The sequence below is a fragment of the Cucurbita maxima genome, unplaced genomic scaffold, assembly GCF_002738345.1.
Source record: "Cucurbita maxima cultivar Rimu unplaced genomic scaffold, Cmax_1.0 Cma_Scf00007, whole genome shotgun sequence".
In the NCBI taxonomy this organism is placed as follows: domain Eukaryota; kingdom Viridiplantae; phylum Streptophyta; class Magnoliopsida; order Cucurbitales; family Cucurbitaceae; genus Cucurbita; species Cucurbita maxima.
The window spans coordinates 1,419,617-1,436,346 of NW_019272023.1; the positions used below are offsets into that span (position 1 = coordinate 1,419,617).

A 16,730-nucleotide genomic window follows, 5' to 3' on the forward strand; every position below is an offset into this window, starting at 1 on the left:
AAGACGTTGTCCTCAAAGAAGATGGTAACTGGGTTGCCAGATATTACTCCACCGATGGAAATTTGCGAGAGCTGTGTAGTAGCAAAACATGAGAGAAACTCTTTTCCATCTGGAAAATCAAGAAGAGCTCAAGCAATTTTGGAGTTGATTCATTCAGACATATGTGGTCCCATCTCTCCTGCATCAAATGGCAACAAGAAATATTTCATGACCCTCATCGATGATTTTAGTCGAAAAACATGGACTTATTTCTTGCACGCCAAATCAGAAGCCTTTGACTGCTTCAAAAAATTTTGTGCTACTATGAAAACCGAAACTGGAAGAAGAGTCAAGGTTTTAAGAACTGACAGAGGTGGAGAATTCTGCTCGAAAGAGTTTATTCAATTTTGTGAAGAGAAGGGCATACGGAGGCAATTAACAACAGCATATACACCACAACAAAATGGTGTGGCCGAAAGGAAAAACAGGACCATTCTGAACATGGTTCGAAGTTTACTAAATAAAGGAGAAGTCCCGAAGGAATTCTGGCCAGAAGCTGTTGTGTGGTCCGTTCACATTCTCAATCGGAGCCCTACCTTTTCTGTCAGAGACATGACTCCACAAGAAGCATGGAGCGGAAGAAAACCTGCAGTAGACCACTTTAGAATCTTTGGGTGCATAGCATATGCACACGTTCCTGATGAGAAAAGGAAGAAACTTGAGGACAAGAGTTTGAAGTGTGTGTTCCTTGGAGTAAGCGAGACCTCTAAGGCATACAAGCTCTACGATCCTTTGACAAAGAAGGTGGTGGTAAGTCGTGATGTAGTCTTTGACGAAAATAAGACTTGGACATGGGAAGAAAAGATCACTGTGAATCAGCAGATTCCTGTAGATCTTGAAGAAGAACAAACTGAAGCTCCTATTCAGCCTCACTATGAGCATGGAGAGAGCTCATCACAAGCTCAACAAGAAGAACCAGTAGAAGAAGATCATGATCAAAATCAAAGACATCCAAGAACAAGAAAAAGACCAATCTGGATGATTGATTATGAGATGGATTATGAATCAAGTGATAGTGGTTATTTTGCATTCTTTATGGATAGTGATCCAATTGTCTATGAAGAGGCAGTAAAAGAGAAGAAATGGAAGGAAGCTATGGACAGTGAAATCAAATCCATAGAGAAGAACAAGACTTGGGAGCTCACTGATCTTCCTAGAGGGCAGAAAACAATCGGAGTAAAATGGGTTTTCAAAACCAAGTTGAATGAAAATGGTGAGGTGGATAAGTACAAGGCGCGACTTGTTGCAAAAGGATATAAGCAAAAGTATGGAATTGATTATAAGGAGGTATTTGCACCAGTGGCACGTCAAGACACTATCAGGCTCATAATTTCTATTGCAGCACAGAAATCTTGGCCTATTTATCAACTTGATGTGAAATCAGCCTTCTTACATGGAGAGCTTCAAGAGGAAGTATATGTGGAGCAACCAGAAGGTTTTGTTCAAAAAGGCAAAGAGGAACAAGTATACAAGTTGAAGAAAGCTTTGTACGGTTTGAAGCAAGCTCCGAGGGCATGGTACAGTCGCATTGATTCTCATTTTGAAAAGATGGGATTCACTAAATGCCCGTATGAACATACGTTGTATGTGAAAACTGAAAAGGGAGGTAACATTATCATTATTTGCTTATACGTTGATGATTTAATATTTACTGGCAATAATGAAGAAATGTTTGAATTTTTTAAGAAGAGCATGATGAAGGAATTTGAAATGACAGATCTTGGCTTGATGAGATATTTTCTTGGAGTAGAAGTTACTCAGACTCCCGCAGGTAACTTTATCTGTCAGAAGAAGTATGCTCAAGAATTACTTGAAAGATTTAAATTGGATGAGCGCACATTTGGAACTCCATCAGAATTGGGCTTAAAGTTGCACAAGGACATTGACGGGCGAGAGGTTGATAATAGGTATTTCAAACAAATTGTGGGAAGTTTGATGTACCTAACTTCAACAAGACCAGACATCATGTATGCGGTTAGTATGATAAGTCGTTACATGGAGCATCCAACGGAAAAACATCTCAATGCAGCAAGAAGGATACTTCGTTATGTGAGAGGAACCTCTGATTTGGGGGTATTCTACAAAAAAGGAGATGATCCGAAGATAGTTGGCTATACAGACAGCGACTATGCAGGTGATATAGACGATCGTAAAAGTACTTCAGGAAGTATTTTCTTGATGAGTTCAGGAGCTATTTGCTGGTCTTCAAAGAAGCAACCTATTGTAACACTCTCAACGACAGAAGCAGAATTTGTGGCAGCAGCAGCATGCTCGTGCCAAGCAATTTGGTTAAGAAAAATGCTTGAAATTCTTAATCAGAAGCAACCAAGTACGACGGTTATATATTGTGATAATATGTCAACTATTAAGTTGTCTAAAAATCCTGTGTTGCATGGAAGGAGCAAGCACATCGATGTTCAATTTCATTTCTTGCGTGATTTGTGTAAAGAAGGCATTATTGAACTCAACTTTTGCCGAAGTGATGAACAAATCGCAGACCTATTCACAAAGCCCTTGAAACAACCATTGTTCGAGAAGCTCAGAAGAAAGATGGGGATATGCAGAATCCAAGATGTATATCAAGAAGATGAAATGAAGTCCTAAACTGATTTAGGCAGAATTCAGTTTAAGGGAGGGTGTTGAAACTAATAATAGCTAATAATAGAATAGAATTTGAATTGGTTTCAAATTCAAATAGAATAGAATTTGAATTGGTTTCAAATTCAAATTCATCCACAAAAATCTCTCAACCGACTACGGAATCACCCTAGAAAATCTCAACCAACTCTGGAATCCCCTATAAAAAGACCTCCCTCCCCATCATTCAAATCACTCCTCCTCTCAATCTCAATTCAGTTTTCTGTTGTCACCAACATTTACGAGGCAAAAGAGCAACAACATTGCATCATAAAAATTACATAAAAACAAGAGGCACATACACATTTCAAGAATCGAGCTAAACTTCTAGCCTTCAACTACTTCCATGGCACTACTCACCAAAATTTTCTTCATCTCATCAAAAAGTTGGTTCATTTGATCTCTGGAGAACAAAGGCGACGGGTACACACAAGCACAATCCAACTGACCGTCACGAATCAAGTCGAAGAGGGCGATCGATGGTCCGACACCGTGTGCGGAGGCACAACCAATGTAATCAGATATGCCAAGGTGCTGCTGAGCAGGGTCAGATGTGTAGATGATCGGGTCTTCGAACGCCGAGATTAGGGCCGTTCTCATGGATGAGGATGGAGTGAGGCCAGGATTTTCGATCGCTTTGCCCATGAGAAAGTTCAAGTCAGACATGTCTGTGAAATGCTTGTTGTTGTCTTTGGCATTTGAGAAGGAAAAATAGCATCGCTCTGACACTTCCCATAGAGTATCTTCAGCTGATATGTCGTGTGTGTTGAGGATGGCAGAGTGATAGAATCCTAAAATATACCGAAAAAGACAAAAATTAATCATATTTTTTTAACTCAACAACGGATGATTTGAACGACAATCGATATTTGAGAATTTACCTAAATGGTGGGTTGTGAGGGGAGGATCAAGGAGGGAACGACAATCGATGAGGGTAACCACAGCATATTTCTCCGTCTGATGAGGAGGAAGGTCTTTAGAACATCGAGTAGCTATCAATCCAGCAGCTTCAAGAGCTCCACACAGCTTAATGCCTCTCGATTTGCAGCCCTTCAAACATTCATATCACAACACCCAAGATTCAATATTTACATAGCCAACCGACGGTGACAGCGTGGACACCTCACACTACCAAGATTGACTTGCTACACCATACCGTACCTTAATAAAACCCATTCCTCTTTAAATTAATACTGATTAGAGACAATACCCTATACATATTATTATGCTCCCAATAACTATATCAATTAAAAGAACGAAAAATGGGGAAATACTAAAAATTAAAATATTGAGTATAAAATTGTAAATTAATTATCCTTTAGACTAAAATGAAATCTGATTGGCTTTTGAGATAGAAAGAGGGTCCCATTAAACATTTTCCCGAGAAAATGAAAGGAAAAGTTGCAGAGAAAAACAATGACTTACAGCCAGAAGTTTCTGGGTCTCATCGGAGTTCAATTTCAACCTAATCATCTGAGAAAATCTCTCAGAACTCGCGTCTTTGAATTCCAAATTTGCGAATCGGAAAGAATTCAACGAGTAACCAAGCATGTCCAATCCACGCGCCCACAGAGGCTTGTGCGCTTTACCGCTAGGGATTAGATCCTCAATCCCCGATCCAATCTCACCATTATCCCCGATTTTAAATCCTCCGCCCTCGATTTTTCCTTCCGCCGCCGTAAGCACGAGCAGCTCTCGCAACAGAGACGCCGCTGCAACCCGGTCGCAAGCCGCTGTGTGGAGGGTGAGAAACACCGCCCATTGGCCGTCGCTGACGGCGTAGACGGTGGCGAACATCACATCAGTATCGGAATAGGATGGATGGCTTGGATTGAGCCACTTGGCGCGGTTGATTTCGTGCTCGAGGATCTTGTGAAAATCGGAGATGGAAGGATCGTCGGCGTCGGGATGAGAGGCGATGGCACGTGCGGCAGCGGCGAGATCGAGGATCTGGAGATGGATCGACGGAGAAGGGGGAATAAGAAAGGAGAAATCTCGTCGGGAAGGATCGTGGTGGATTTTGGAGCGGAGGATTGGGTGGAGGTTTTGGAGATTGTGGAGGGAGGCTTGGAGATGGGATATATCGGGAGGTTTTGAGAGGAGGAGGCCGAGAACGGTGGTGCCGGTGCCACCGGGAACGGCGCGGCACCAGCTGTGCTCGGTGCCGCCGACGGGACGGATCCTGATCTCATCGGACATTTTGGAGGCGGTGACGGTGGGAGTACAGAGAGGGTACTACAGCCGTAGGAAATCTGATGCTTTCAAAAGAAGATAATAGGAAGAAGACGATGGTCCAAGGGGAGAAGAAACGATTTGGAACGCTAAAACGACGTCGGATTTGCGATTTTTTAAGATTCCACAATATTTTATACCTGCGTAAAACGTGAGGCCCACAAACTTTCAAATTTCTAAATTTATTCTATTTTTATCTTATATTTTTCAAATGAAATTAATAATTAAAATAGAATGAGTTTGGTAATTTAACTCATTAAATTACTTAATTTCACTATAATAAGTTTAGAAATACCATAAAAAAAAAAAGTAAAATAGTATTATAATTTATTTTCTTTCGCAATAAAAGCAAACCATCCTTCATCCCTTAACGAGAAGAGCCTTCATGTTATCAACCAGAGCTTCCATTTGCTCCCGGGAGTGCAACGGAGCTGGATAAACACACGCGCAGTCGAGCCGCCCGTCTCTAATCGTGTCGAACACGGCGACGGACGGGCCAATGCCGTGGGTAGAGGCACAGCCTATGTAGTCCTTGACGCCGATCTCAGCCTGCATTGCACCTGAATTGTCCACCACCGTATCTTCAAACACCGTCATTAGCGATGTCCTCATTGCTCCTGATTCTGTGAGGCTTGGGTTCTCGACGGCACGACATAACAGAAAGTTTAGGTCCGACATGTCGGTGAAGTGCTTGTTTGAGTTCTTGGAAGCCTCCAATGTCGTCGAGATTTTCTTTGCTAGCTCCCACAGCTCTTCTCCTCCTCTTATAGTGTAAGAGTTCAAGATGGCAGCATGGTAAAATCCTGAAGATTCCAAGGACGTTACAGTCTTTTTGTAATTTTATTTTAATATTCAAACTCAAATTTTCAGTCCAATTGGCATAATTAATCTTTAACTTATACAAAATAACCCTAAACTAGTTTTTTTTTTTTTAATTTTTTTTAACTATATTGTTTCATTCTCTAATTCTTCTAAAAAAAATAAAATAAAACGTTAACTAAAAAATATCCAATAAATATATATATAAAAAAAAAAATACAGCATGTTCATTCTAATTTTGATTTAAAATTTAAGTAAAAAATTATATAGACATTTAAAAATAAAGTTAATTACTAAAAAATAAAAAAGATAAAAAAACAAGAAAGGAAAGTCTTGTTAAATAGACATTTAATTTAGCATCTTTTCCATATCTATTCTAAAAATAGAAATTAAAAAACAAAAAAGAATTAATAAAAACATAATTATATTATCAAAAACGTGTTTGAAAAAAATATATTCTAATATAAATAACTGTTTAAAATATGGTCGATATATTATATTTTTAAAGTATTAATTTGAAAATAAAAGAAAAGGGAAAGGCTTATTAAATAGACATTTTAATTTCTAAACATCGATTCAGAAACAGAAACGGCATATGTAATTAATGTCTATAGCTACCAAAAAAAGAGAGAGTTCGAAAATGGAAAGGATTACGACATCAAAGCATCCACTTAAAAGCATCCAAAATCACGCAAGTGGAAAGAAATGGTTGAAATTAAATGTGGTTTGTTTAATGACACGAAAGACGATGCGTACCGAAATGGTTGGATCTCAGCGGAGGCTCCAGAAACCGCCGGCAATCTATCAGCGTTATGATTCCGTACTTCCGTTGATGCCGGTCCAACCCATGGCTGCCGGAGCTATGCGTCGCCACCAGCCCCGCCGCCACCATTACCGAACTCAACTTTATCCCTCTCGACTTGCATTCCTGCCATCGAGCTTGGACTTAGACAGCCTATATATTTAAACCTATGAATTACTTTCTTCTTTTATTTATATATATTATATTATTATTTTGATTATTTATTTATTTATTTATATATATTAAATAATTATTTTGATTTACACTCATCTTTTTATAGTCTACAAATATTTATATAAAATTATTTATTACGCAACAAATGTGGTTCGACAAGTGAACATTGCATTCCAGCACCAAAATGATGAAATGCCTAAACTATTGTTTCGGCGCACTGTTTCAATCTCGTGATTTAAAAAATAATTAAAACTTATTTTTATTTTAAATTATTAAGAATTTTAAACTTATTTTAATTGCATTCAATAATTTGGTTACTTAATTTGATTAAAATAAATTATATGTAATAATGATAATTAATAATGCTAATCGTAGTACTTACAGAGAGAATCTTGTGGGTTTCAGTCCGGTTCATCTGGAGCCGCGCCACCTGCGATCGTCTCGCGGACTTTACGTCTTTGAATTTCAGATTCGTTAATCTCAAAGAGTTAACGGAGTAGCTGATCACATTCAGTCCTCGGGATAACATTGATTTCTTCGCCAACATTCTAGGAACAAGATCCTCCATGCCCAGCTCCACTTCCCCTGTTTTATCTACGCCGCCGCCGTTCATCAAAAGGAGCAGCTCCTCCAGCAACGACACCGCTGTGGTCCGGTCACACGCTGCCACGTGGAGCCGGAACACGACGATCCATTTACCTGAGCCAACCTCGTACAAGCTAACAAACAACATGTCCGCCGAGGAAGCCGCCGCCGTGTCGGAGTAGTGTAGGGTCTGCCAAGGGGAGTTCTCGTTGAGTTCGTGTTCGAGGATAATCTGGAGAGGGGAAATGGAAATGTCGTGAGGGGTTTTGTGGTAGTTGAGGACATTTTGGTCATTTAGGATTTTAGAAGTTTCTGGAAGTTCATACGTCTTGATTTGAACGAAAGGAGTCGGTGAAGTGAGGAAGGAGAAAGTGGAAGAAATGGGATTGAAGTGGAGTTTGGATTTGAGGATAGGGTGGGAATTTTGGAGTTCCTGAAGGGCATTTTGGAGAAGTTGGAGATTTGGGACGTCGGAGGAGGATAGAGCTATCACCGCCGTGCCGGTTCCGCCCGGGACGGCGCGGCACCAGGCGGTTTCTGTGCAGGCAGCGACTCGCCGGCGGCTAATGGAACCTTCCATTTCAAAGGAAAAAACAAGCAGTACACGGCGGCCGGAGAATTTGAGATGAAAAGTTAATGGGAAATCTGACAGGTTTACTTGTTTGGAAGAAGCAGCAGCTTTGGTATTTATAGAAAGGTTATGAAAGCTTTTCTTGTGTGAGTATTAATGGCGGTCCATTGTTGTAGTTGTTGTACCGGTAATAGAGACGACGGTCATGTGTCCTTCACTAGTCAAATTTTTTTTGTTCTATTAATTGTCTAAATATTTTTTAATAACATTTTTAAGATAAATTAATTGATTAATTTTACAAATGTCATGTAAAAACATAATTTATACCGTGTGCTGTTTGGATATAAATACATAATCGAAAGATTTTATAACCTGCCACTTTAATTAAATTATTTGATATCAATCAAATTAATGGATCGCTGTTATAAAAAAAAATGCATTGTCTGACCATTTATGGTGTTTAATTATTTTGGTCAAATCTAATAATATAAAAAAAAAAATTATTATATGAATTTATTTATTTATTGTAAATTATATTTACCTAATTTTATTATAATTTTAATGCATTTTAGAGGAGAGATTAAGACAAAATATAATGAGTAAAGAGAAGTAAATATTAATTAAAGTCAAATAATTCACGTTATATAAGACTAGAATGGGCTGTATAAAACTAGATTAGGCTTAGTTGCAATAACTCGATTGTTAGGCCACATTAATTGGACATAGAAGCATAGTTTAGAGACTTTATAGTATACCATTTTCTTGGAAGTTTTGAATGAACTACTCAATCAAAGTCAAACTTTTCATTTAATAAATTTTTTTTGTTAACTCGTAAGATTAATTTTGAATTTAAAAATTTGTCGGTTCAATTAGTCTTTGAATTTTCAATTTGATTTGAAATTAATGATTCGTTGGACACAAATATTAAAATTCTAATGATTTATTAATCAGTCGAATTTATAATTTAACATAACCGTAAAAAATTTAAAATTATGAACAAGCTATTTACAATAATCAATGTCCACTAAATTGTCTTATTTGAGCTTTCCCTTTTAGATCTTCTTTAAGGTTTTGAAATGAATATACTATGAAAAGCGTCGAGCCTATTCCGACTAGTGTCTCGCACTGTCAATTAACTCGCTCTTATACTATTGGGAACAACTCAAACCAATTACTAGCAGATATTATCATATTTGAGATTCTTTTAAATATTTTAAAACGCTTTCACCGTAGAAAAGTTTGTTCTCATTTCTAAACGACGTGAGATCTCATGATATTGTGCGAGGTACGACATCGATTGTAGAACTAAATGAAGTATTATTTATAAAATGTGTGAAAATCTATCGAGACATGTTTTAAATATTTGAGAGATAATCTAGTAATTAATATAGATTTGTTTTTAAGAATTAGGTATTTCTGCAACCTATAACATAGGGGCTTTAATTGGAGCGTAAGAAACACGCGTCTCTAACTAACAAACTGCATGTGTGTAATTAAGAATCTCATGCACGTGACATTAATTGTTTGCAAATCATTCTATTTGTTGATAAATCTCACACCTAATTAAAACTCCAATAACTTATTTGTTTCCTTTCACACTAAAAATAACTTAACATTATCTTCAAACTTTTAATTTTAATATAATTAATATTATACATACATACATATATGGTAACTTGTAACTTATATACTCATGTATTATTAAATTGACGTAATAATATTATAATTCCACGATTTAATTGTAACATTCCTCTATAATTTAACAATGATTGGTCGTTTAATACTAAAATACTTAATTATATATTTTTGTAAGGTAAGGAGTAGTGATACGCACGGGTAGAATTGATTTTTTTTATTGATTGGATTGGTTATCCATATGACTCGAATATCGTTCACCACCAAATCTAACTCTCTCTATATATATTTTTTGTTTTTTTAATTATTTAAGAAAATAATATTTATCGCAATACGTTATATTAATAATTAAAATATCATACGTTAATAAGTCATAATGCATCACTAACCTTTGTTATAAACACAACATATTCTTAATCTTCATAACTATTTTAATATTTGACATTTATCACGAGTTAAAATTTTTTTATTTTATGTTTAATAGATTATATACTTTAAAAACTATTTAGCAATAGATCAGAATTTTTTTTAACTAAATAAAAAATTTATTTTATATTTATTAGATAAATTATCTATTAGCTTTTTTAAATTTCTGAAGATATCATAAAAAAGAATATTCATTATATTAATTTAAAAGAAAAAAGAGTTCGGGCGGAAGCCGGCAATATTGAGCCAAGCCCATTATCTCACTTATTGGGTCATGTTCAGAACATTGGGCTTTCAAGCCTTTAAATTCGAATAAAGCTTCGGGGGGTAAAATAGACATTTAAATTCGAATAAAGGTATTTAAATCGGACGTGATCTGGACCGTCGGATCAACATTCCCCAACGTCCATCCGTCGATCTATTAGACGGTAGACACATAGCAAGCGGCTCCAAAATTCAAATCCTTCTCTTCAATCCCGCCTGTTCTTATTTTGGAGCGTCACAGAGAGAGGCAGAAAGAAAAGACGCCATTACAGCGGGAGAGAGACAACTGAGTAAGAATCAGAGCAGATCTGGTTTTTGCAAGTGAAGAAGTCCACTGGATTTGTTCATTTTTCTTGATTCTTTCTTCCTCGCCGCCGATTGAACGATGTCCGGTCGTCACGAGAAGGAGAAGGGCGTCAATGTTCAGGTCCTTCTTCGTTGCAGGTATCCGAAGTGATTCCAGTTTCGATATTTTTTTTCTTTCGATTTTGCTCATATTCTCTGATGGTTTAGTTGGATGGCTTTTGAGAATATCATGTTGATCTTGTTGGCTCCCCCTTTCTTGTTTGCAGGCCTTTTAGCGAGGAAGAGTTGCGAAGTAATGCACCGCAGGTTGTTACTTGTAATGATTATTCTAGGGAGGTGACTGTGTCTCAGAATATTGCTGGAAAGCATTTTGACAGAGTTTTCACTTTCGATAAGGTACTCATTTCCAAATTATTCTTACTTTGCTCTGATTATTTCTATTCTTCAATCCACCAGGAATGAAGCTCAACAGTTGGATGTATGACGATATTTTTGAACATCTCGTGACCTGTTCTGTTTAGAGGAGCATTTCTTTGATTTAGCTTGTTGGCAGTACAAATCTTAAATCAATTTATGGTTCTTGTTTGTTGGTTGCCTCAGGTTTTTGGTCCTTCAGCTAAGCAGAAAGACCTTTACGAGCAAGCAGTAGTTCCGATAGTTAATGAAGTTTTGGAAGGCTTTAATTGTACAATTTTTGCTTATGGACAAACTGGTACAGGGAAAACGTACACAATGGAAGGGGAATGCAAGAGATCAAAGGTATTTTGTTCAGCTACCTGATAGTGGTGCTTTTGGTGCTCATTTTGGTTGATTTAATTTGTTAATTTGATTTTGTTATCTACCAGAGTGGTCCAAATGGAGAGTTGCCTCCAGAAGCAGGAGTTATACCCAGAACCGTGGAGCAGATTTTTGACACTCTAGAGGGCCAGAATGCTGAGTATAGCGTGAAGGTGACCTTCTTGGAGCTCTACAATGAGGAGATTACGGATTTACTTGCTCCAGAGGAGATTACGAAAATTGCTTTGGAGGAGAAGCAGAAAAAGCAATTGCCCTTAATGGAGGACGGCAAAGGGGGTGTTCTTGTGAGAGGTCTCGAGGAGGAAATTGTTACTAGTGCCAGTGAAATTTTTAACTTACTCGAAAGAGGGTCAGCCAAACGTCGCACTGCAGAGACATTATTAAATAAGCAATCAAGGTAACATAAAGGGGTGCTTAGGCTTTAACTTTATGTTTTTCTATATCCAAAGATACGTTAATAGCTTTAAAATGATAATGTTCTTTGGTATTTCAGTCGGTCACATTCTCTCTTTTCCATAACAATACACATTAAGGAAGCAACACCAGAAGGTGAAGAACTGATCAAATGTGGGAAGCTAAATTTGGTTGATCTAGCCGGATCAGAAAACATATCTCGTTCTGGTGCCCGAGAGGTAGCAGAAGTTTCTATCATTTTCTTTGTTGTTAACTGAAGATGGCATCCACTGTGCTCTCAATTCCTAGTTATGACAATACAGGGTCGTGCAAGGGAAGCTGGGGAGATCAACAAAAGTTTATTGACATTGGGGCGAGTGATCAATGCTCTAGTGGAACATCTTGGGCACATCCCATATAGGTTAGCTGCTTAGTACTTGTGTTTTGACAAGCTCTAATGATGCGTCGTTTCTCTTTCGGTTCCATATTATAGTAATTGCCTACTTAAATGAACTTCAGGGATAGCAAGCTTACACGGTTACTCCGCGATTCACTCGGGGGAAGAACCAAAACTTGCATCATTGCTACAGTCTCTCCAGCCGTTCACTGTCTGGAAGAAACTCTTAGTACGCTAGATTATGCACACAGGGCCAAAAATATTAAGAATAAGCCAGAGGTTTGTTCTTCATTTCACTGAGCATCTATCGTGTATTTTTGGTTTTTTAATTTCTAGTGTTTGTGATCATAATTGTGCGAAGGATTGTTGAAACTTTTTAGCTTTGAGCATTTTCCGTTATTTGGATTTGAAGAGTTTAGATTGATTCATGTTTTTGGCAAGTTTTAAACTTACGCTTATGCTTCTTTTTTATACCATTATCTTAGGTCAATCAAAAAATGATGAAATCTACTCTGATCAAGGATCTCTATGGTGAAATAGACCGTTTGAAGGCAGGTGAGATGATTTGATTTGCTTCTGTATTTAGTCAAGTGCTTGGATTTTATATTACCCTTAAACTGGTAACGGAGTGAGTGAAACACTCTCATTATTCCCCAGAGGTTTATGCCGCTCGTGAAAAGAATGGTGTCTATATCCCAAAAGAACGATACCAACAAGAGGAGAGTGAAAGAAAGGTATATTGTTTATTGCAACTTTAATATATATATATATATATATATATATATATATATATATATATATTTTGGTGTTCTGAACTCGGGTTCTTCTTCTTCTTCTGTTTGGAGTAATGGATTCCTGTTTGGTGTAATCGATTTTCTCAGCATTTTTGAAATCTTACATTTTTCGGATATCATGAAAATTTTCAGATGTCTTCTTAACCAGTATCTTTTCTTTCTCTTAGGCAATGGCAGATCAAATTGAGCAAATGGGAATAACAATTGAAACTTATCAGAAGGTGATCATTTTAGTTGAGATTAATATTTTCTTCGTCGTTCTTGCCTTTGTTACTAATGGCCAATGTTTCAAACAGCAACTAGAGGAATTACAGGATAGGTATAATATTCAAGCAGTACAGTGTTCTGATTTGAGCAAGAAACTTGATTCTACAGAGGTGAGATTTACTACTAGCTGTGAAATTTGATGTTAGTTCTTCAAGGGTCTTAATATTCACCTGCTCAATACAGAAAACTCTGTGTCAAACGCAAAAGTTGCTTGCAAGCACCGAGGAAGAGTTGAAGAAATGTCATTATTTCCTGAAGGAAAGGGATTTTGTTATTTCTGAACAGAGGAAAGCAGGTGCTTTTAATTTTTTTTTTTCCCTTCTTCTTCCATTTTTATACTCCTTCCAGCATAAAGCTTAAATTTGAATATGCAAAACAGAGAACGCTCTGGCTCATCAAGCATGTGTTCTACGATCGGATCTGGAGAAAGCTCTTCAGGATAATGCTTCATTATTTATGAAAATTGGTAAGTTAGTGATGCGGTTTACAGCTTGTGCTATCTTTACTACTAGTTGAAATTAGCTAATTTATTTTGCAATATTATAAATTATAGGTAGAGAAGATGAACTGAATACAGAGAATCGAGCAGTTGTGGATAATTATCAGATAGAGCTAACACAGCGAATCGGTTCCGTTTGCAATATGGTCTCAACGTCTTTGTCTCGACAGAACGAACATCTTCAATGTGTTGAAAAGATATGCCATTCCTTTTTGGACAAACATGAAAAGGTATTATAAGGAAGTGTGAGTCCTTTATATTATGATTTACTAATGTAATAAGCGGTTTTTTTTGGTTGAAGTTATCATCTTGACATTTTTTTTATTGTTGTGTTGTCTGTAGGCAATAGTGGACATGAAGAAAAGATTATCATCATCAAGAACATTATATATCTCTCATATTGAGGCATTGCAAAATGTTGTTCGTTTGCACAAAGCCAGCTCAAATGCCACTTTAGAAGATATTTCCTCTTTGGCATCCTCTTGTGCGAACTCCATTGAAGAAGTACGTAGAAAGACATTATTTCTTCATTGTCAGTTATTTTCGTTTGTGATCGGTATATTGTACTGTACTTTCTAGTTATCCTTTTTATATCAAAAGGTACAATGAAGTGACTTGCATTAAAGTTGACATCTCTTGCAATTTAGTTTCTGACGACAGAGGCTCGTGAAGCTTCTACGATACTCGACAATCTTCAGTGCACTCTTTCAACTCAATCTAAAGAATTGTCTATATTTGCAAGGGAATTGCGACAGGTTCGTCCTTCTCTTAATTGTTGCTTGGCCATTCATTCTTTTGCTTTGTTCTAGTTAAGTTTTTATTAACTTTAATTTTTTTTTATTGACAATGTTAAAATTTTCCTACGTTTTTTTTTTTTTTGTGAATTTCAAACCCAACAGAGATTCCATGTTACTATTGATCAAACGAAGGGTATTTCTGAATATATTGAAGAATTCCTCTCTAAGCTGACTGAAGAATCAAAGAGATTGGGAAATCATGCAGCAGAGGCTGAAGAGATCCAGATAAAAAGCATTGCAGAATTTCAAAAAGTTTATGAGGTGGGGCATACATGTGACTTACTGAACAGGTATAGAGGTAGAATATTATTTGACCTTTTATTTTTCTTTACAGGAGCAATCAAGATCTGATACGGCGAAGCTCATAGCCGATATGACCAATTTGGTATCGGGTCACATCCGTCGTCAAAAGGAACTGGTAAGTTAGTCGTGCAGGAGGAGGCTTACTAATGAGAAATTATGCAGTTGGGAAATAGATTTTCATTTAATGGATCATGCAACAGGTGGATGCAAGGCTAATTGGTCTTCAAGAGACTGCCAGTGAAAACAAGACGTTTTTGGATGGATATGTTTCCTCCCTGGAAGGTATGGCTACAGATGCAAAGCGCAAATGGCAGGTGTTTGCAACGGAAACTGAGAATGAGACAAGAGATAGTGCTGACTTCTCTGCTGCTAAACATTGTCGGATGGAGGCGCTTCTGCAGCAATGGCAAGTTTTAGTCTTGGTATATGACTATGGCTAATACTTGTCCTGTTCTAATTTGATTTCCCCCACTTTCATCTGATGCAGTGTGAGTACGACTGAATCAGCTCTCAAGCAGTGGAACAAAACACAAGAGTCTTTGAATGAGATGGGTAGCAAGCATGCTTCAGATGTGCTCTCAGCTGTGAGGTTAGACAACGGCTAATTTCTTGACCTGGATTTTCATTCTTTTAAAGATTTTGTTTACCATCATTGATATAATGGTTCGTTTTTCAATAAACAGAGGCGCTTGTGATAGCAATGAGCAACATGATGCCGAGATTACTTCTGAGCGTTCTGCTGCTGAACAAGACATGATGACGAACATTGAAGACACTCTTCAACAAGTTGACAGTGAGTCAATTCTGTACTCCGTCAGTTTTTTTGAAATCGATATGCATTTGAGTTCATGTATTACGATATCGAAAGCTATAAACTATATGTTTAATGTTTTCTCTAATGATAATTGTTATATTTCTTGTAACAATAATGCCATGCTTGTTTATAATATTGTAGGCATTTCTAAACAAGAACGCGGTTCTATCTCTGGTATATTAGATGCTGTCAAAACTCATACAGAAACAATTGAGGCTTTCCGGAATGATCACTCTTGCCAAGCTTCTGCCATTGAAGAAAAGGCGAAAGAAACATTTCGGCAGCAATATATGGTAAGTTATTGCTACACATTGAAAAGTATATGGTTGATTTTATATGTGGTGTTTTCCTTTTAGTGCATGGAATGTGTCTCTACAACAATACCTTTGAATGTTTAGGACTATGAGCCAACTGGTAGCACCCCAACAAGATGCGAACCAGATGTTCCGAGCAAAAATACGATCGAGTCGCTTCGTGCCATGCCAATGGAAGCCCTTGTTGAGGAATTCCGGGAAAACAATTCCGGTGAATTATTGAGTAATGGCAAGGAATTGAAACCATCACTTGTAATGCGAGCGCCGCTTTTGGAGCTTAATAACTGATTGGGAGAAGGTACTCTAACACAAGTAGTTTTATGTGTATTTCAATTATTATAAACTGTTAGTAGTAAAAAATTTAGAAGGCAGAATGGTGCAGAAAGAGATGTAGAGCCAAAAAGTTCAGAGGCTAAGAATGAAATAATCTCGTCTTGAGATTTACTAGGCAATTGGGTTGCCCTTGGAATGGATGTATATTAAGCAAAAATCTCTTCATTTGTCAAACATACAAGATTTGTTGTGCAGTGAAGGAAAGATTCTGAATATTAGTGTCGGGGTTTTCAAAGCTTTTTACTGTTCACTACTGTCCTTTTTGTTGTGTTGTTTTGAATTATGGAGTAAAAGAGAGCATTTTATGTACTTATGATTAAATTGATATTCTTATCAACCTAATGAATAGATCAGGTGGAAGGTATTGAAAAGTATGATCTTAAAAAAAATATTGATGAACAAAAATTGATCCATTTAATTTAATCCTTAGATTTATATGTATAAATATATATATATATATATATATATATATATATAATTTTTATTATTTATGTCACTATTCTTATGTTTTACAAAAAAAAAAAAAAAAAA

At 36.9% G+C, this 16,730-nt stretch overlaps 3 protein-coding genes across 4 annotated transcripts; 1 reads left to right on the forward strand and 2 right to left on the reverse strand.

Annotated features, from left to right (window-relative positions):
- Positions 1 to 2,913: 2,913 nt before the first annotated feature.
- On the reverse strand, positions 2,914 to 5,022 carry LOC111481632. The gene is made up of 3 exons (XM_023127170.1): positions 4,102 to 5,022; positions 3,558 to 3,726; positions 2,914 to 3,467 (listed from the first exon to the last, which is right to left on the reverse strand). The coding sequence occupies exons 1-3, from the start codon at positions 4,873 to 4,875 to the stop codon at positions 3,004 to 3,006; spliced, it is 1,407 nt and encodes a 468-aa protein (XP_022982938.1). The 5' UTR covers positions 4,876 to 5,022; the 3' UTR covers positions 2,914 to 3,003.
- A 129-nt stretch (positions 5,023 to 5,151) lies between these two features.
- On the reverse strand, positions 5,152 to 8,030 carry LOC111481636. Its single transcript, XM_023127174.1, has 3 exons — positions 7,086 to 8,030; positions 6,484 to 6,655; positions 5,152 to 5,711 (listed from the first exon to the last, which is right to left on the reverse strand). The coding sequence occupies exons 1-3, from the start codon at positions 7,866 to 7,868 to the stop codon at positions 5,269 to 5,271; spliced, it is 1,398 nt and encodes a 465-aa protein (XP_022982942.1). The 5' UTR covers positions 7,869 to 8,030; the 3' UTR covers positions 5,152 to 5,268.
- A 2,371-nt stretch (positions 8,031 to 10,401) lies between these two features.
- LOC111481565 (kinesin-like protein KIN-5C) lies at positions 10,402 to 16,413 on the forward strand. 2 transcript variants are annotated; one of them, XM_023127058.1, is made up of 23 exons: positions 10,402 to 10,628; positions 10,757 to 10,886; positions 11,091 to 11,249; positions 11,336 to 11,685; positions 11,782 to 11,920; positions 12,005 to 12,102; positions 12,201 to 12,357; positions 12,564 to 12,633; positions 12,736 to 12,812; positions 13,040 to 13,093; positions 13,169 to 13,249; positions 13,323 to 13,434; positions 13,519 to 13,605; positions 13,693 to 13,868; positions 13,981 to 14,142; positions 14,286 to 14,393; positions 14,538 to 14,696; positions 14,770 to 14,853; positions 14,939 to 15,144; positions 15,226 to 15,327; positions 15,422 to 15,531; positions 15,694 to 15,845; positions 15,951 to 16,413. In XM_023127058.1, exons 1-23 carry the CDS (start codon positions 10,570 to 10,572, stop codon positions 16,152 to 16,154), a joined length of 3,036 nt encoding a protein of 1,011 aa, XP_022982826.1. In that variant the 5' UTR covers positions 10,402 to 10,569; the 3' UTR covers positions 16,155 to 16,413. The 2 variants fall into 2 exon arrangements, with proteins under 2 accessions (XP_022982826.1, XP_022982825.1); XM_023127057.1 differs by having other exon boundaries at positions 13,040 to 13,249.
- Positions 16,414 to 16,730: the final 317 nt, after the last annotated feature.

What these genes read in the sequence shown, in the direction of transcription:
- LOC111481636 (XM_023127174.1), bottom strand. Translation starts at nt 7,868, where the DNA reads ATGGAAGGTTCCATTAGCCGCCGGCGAGTCGCTGCCTGCACAGAAACC. An exon ending in AAACCCACAAGATTCTCTCT is followed by an intron (nt 6,656 to 7,085) that starts GTAAGTACTACG and finishes GCTCGATGGCAG; the next exon opens with GAATGCAAGTCGAGAGGGAT. An exon ending in GCTGAGATCCAACCATTTCG is followed by an intron (nt 5,712 to 6,483) that starts GTACGCATCGTC and finishes TGGAATCTTCAG; the next exon opens with GATTTTACCATGCTGCCATC.
- LOC111481565 (XM_023127057.1), top strand. Translation starts at nt 10,570, where the DNA reads ATGTCCGGTCGTCACGAGAAGGAGAAGGGCGTCAATGTTCAGGTCCTT. An exon ending in GAGTTTTCACTTTCGATAAG is followed by an intron (nt 10,887 to 11,090) that starts GTACTCATTTCC and finishes TGGTTGCCTCAG; the next exon opens with GTTTTTGGTCCTTCAGCTAA. An exon ending in TTATTAAATAAGCAATCAAG is followed by an intron (nt 11,686 to 11,781) that starts GTAACATAAAGG and finishes TTGGTATTTCAG; the next exon opens with TCGGTCACATTCTCTCTTTT.
- LOC111481632 (XM_023127170.1), bottom strand. Translation starts at nt 4,875, where the DNA reads ATGTCCGATGAGATCAGGATCCGTCCCGTCGGCGGCACCGAGCACAGC. An exon ending in AGACCCAGAAACTTCTGGCT is followed by an intron (nt 3,727 to 4,101) that starts GTAAGTCATTGT and finishes GAATGTTTGAAG; the next exon opens with GGCTGCAAATCGAGAGGCAT. An exon ending in CCTCACAACCCACCATTTAG is followed by an intron (nt 3,468 to 3,557) that starts GTAAATTCTCAA and finishes GGTATATTTTAG; the next exon opens with GATTCTATCACTCTGCCATC.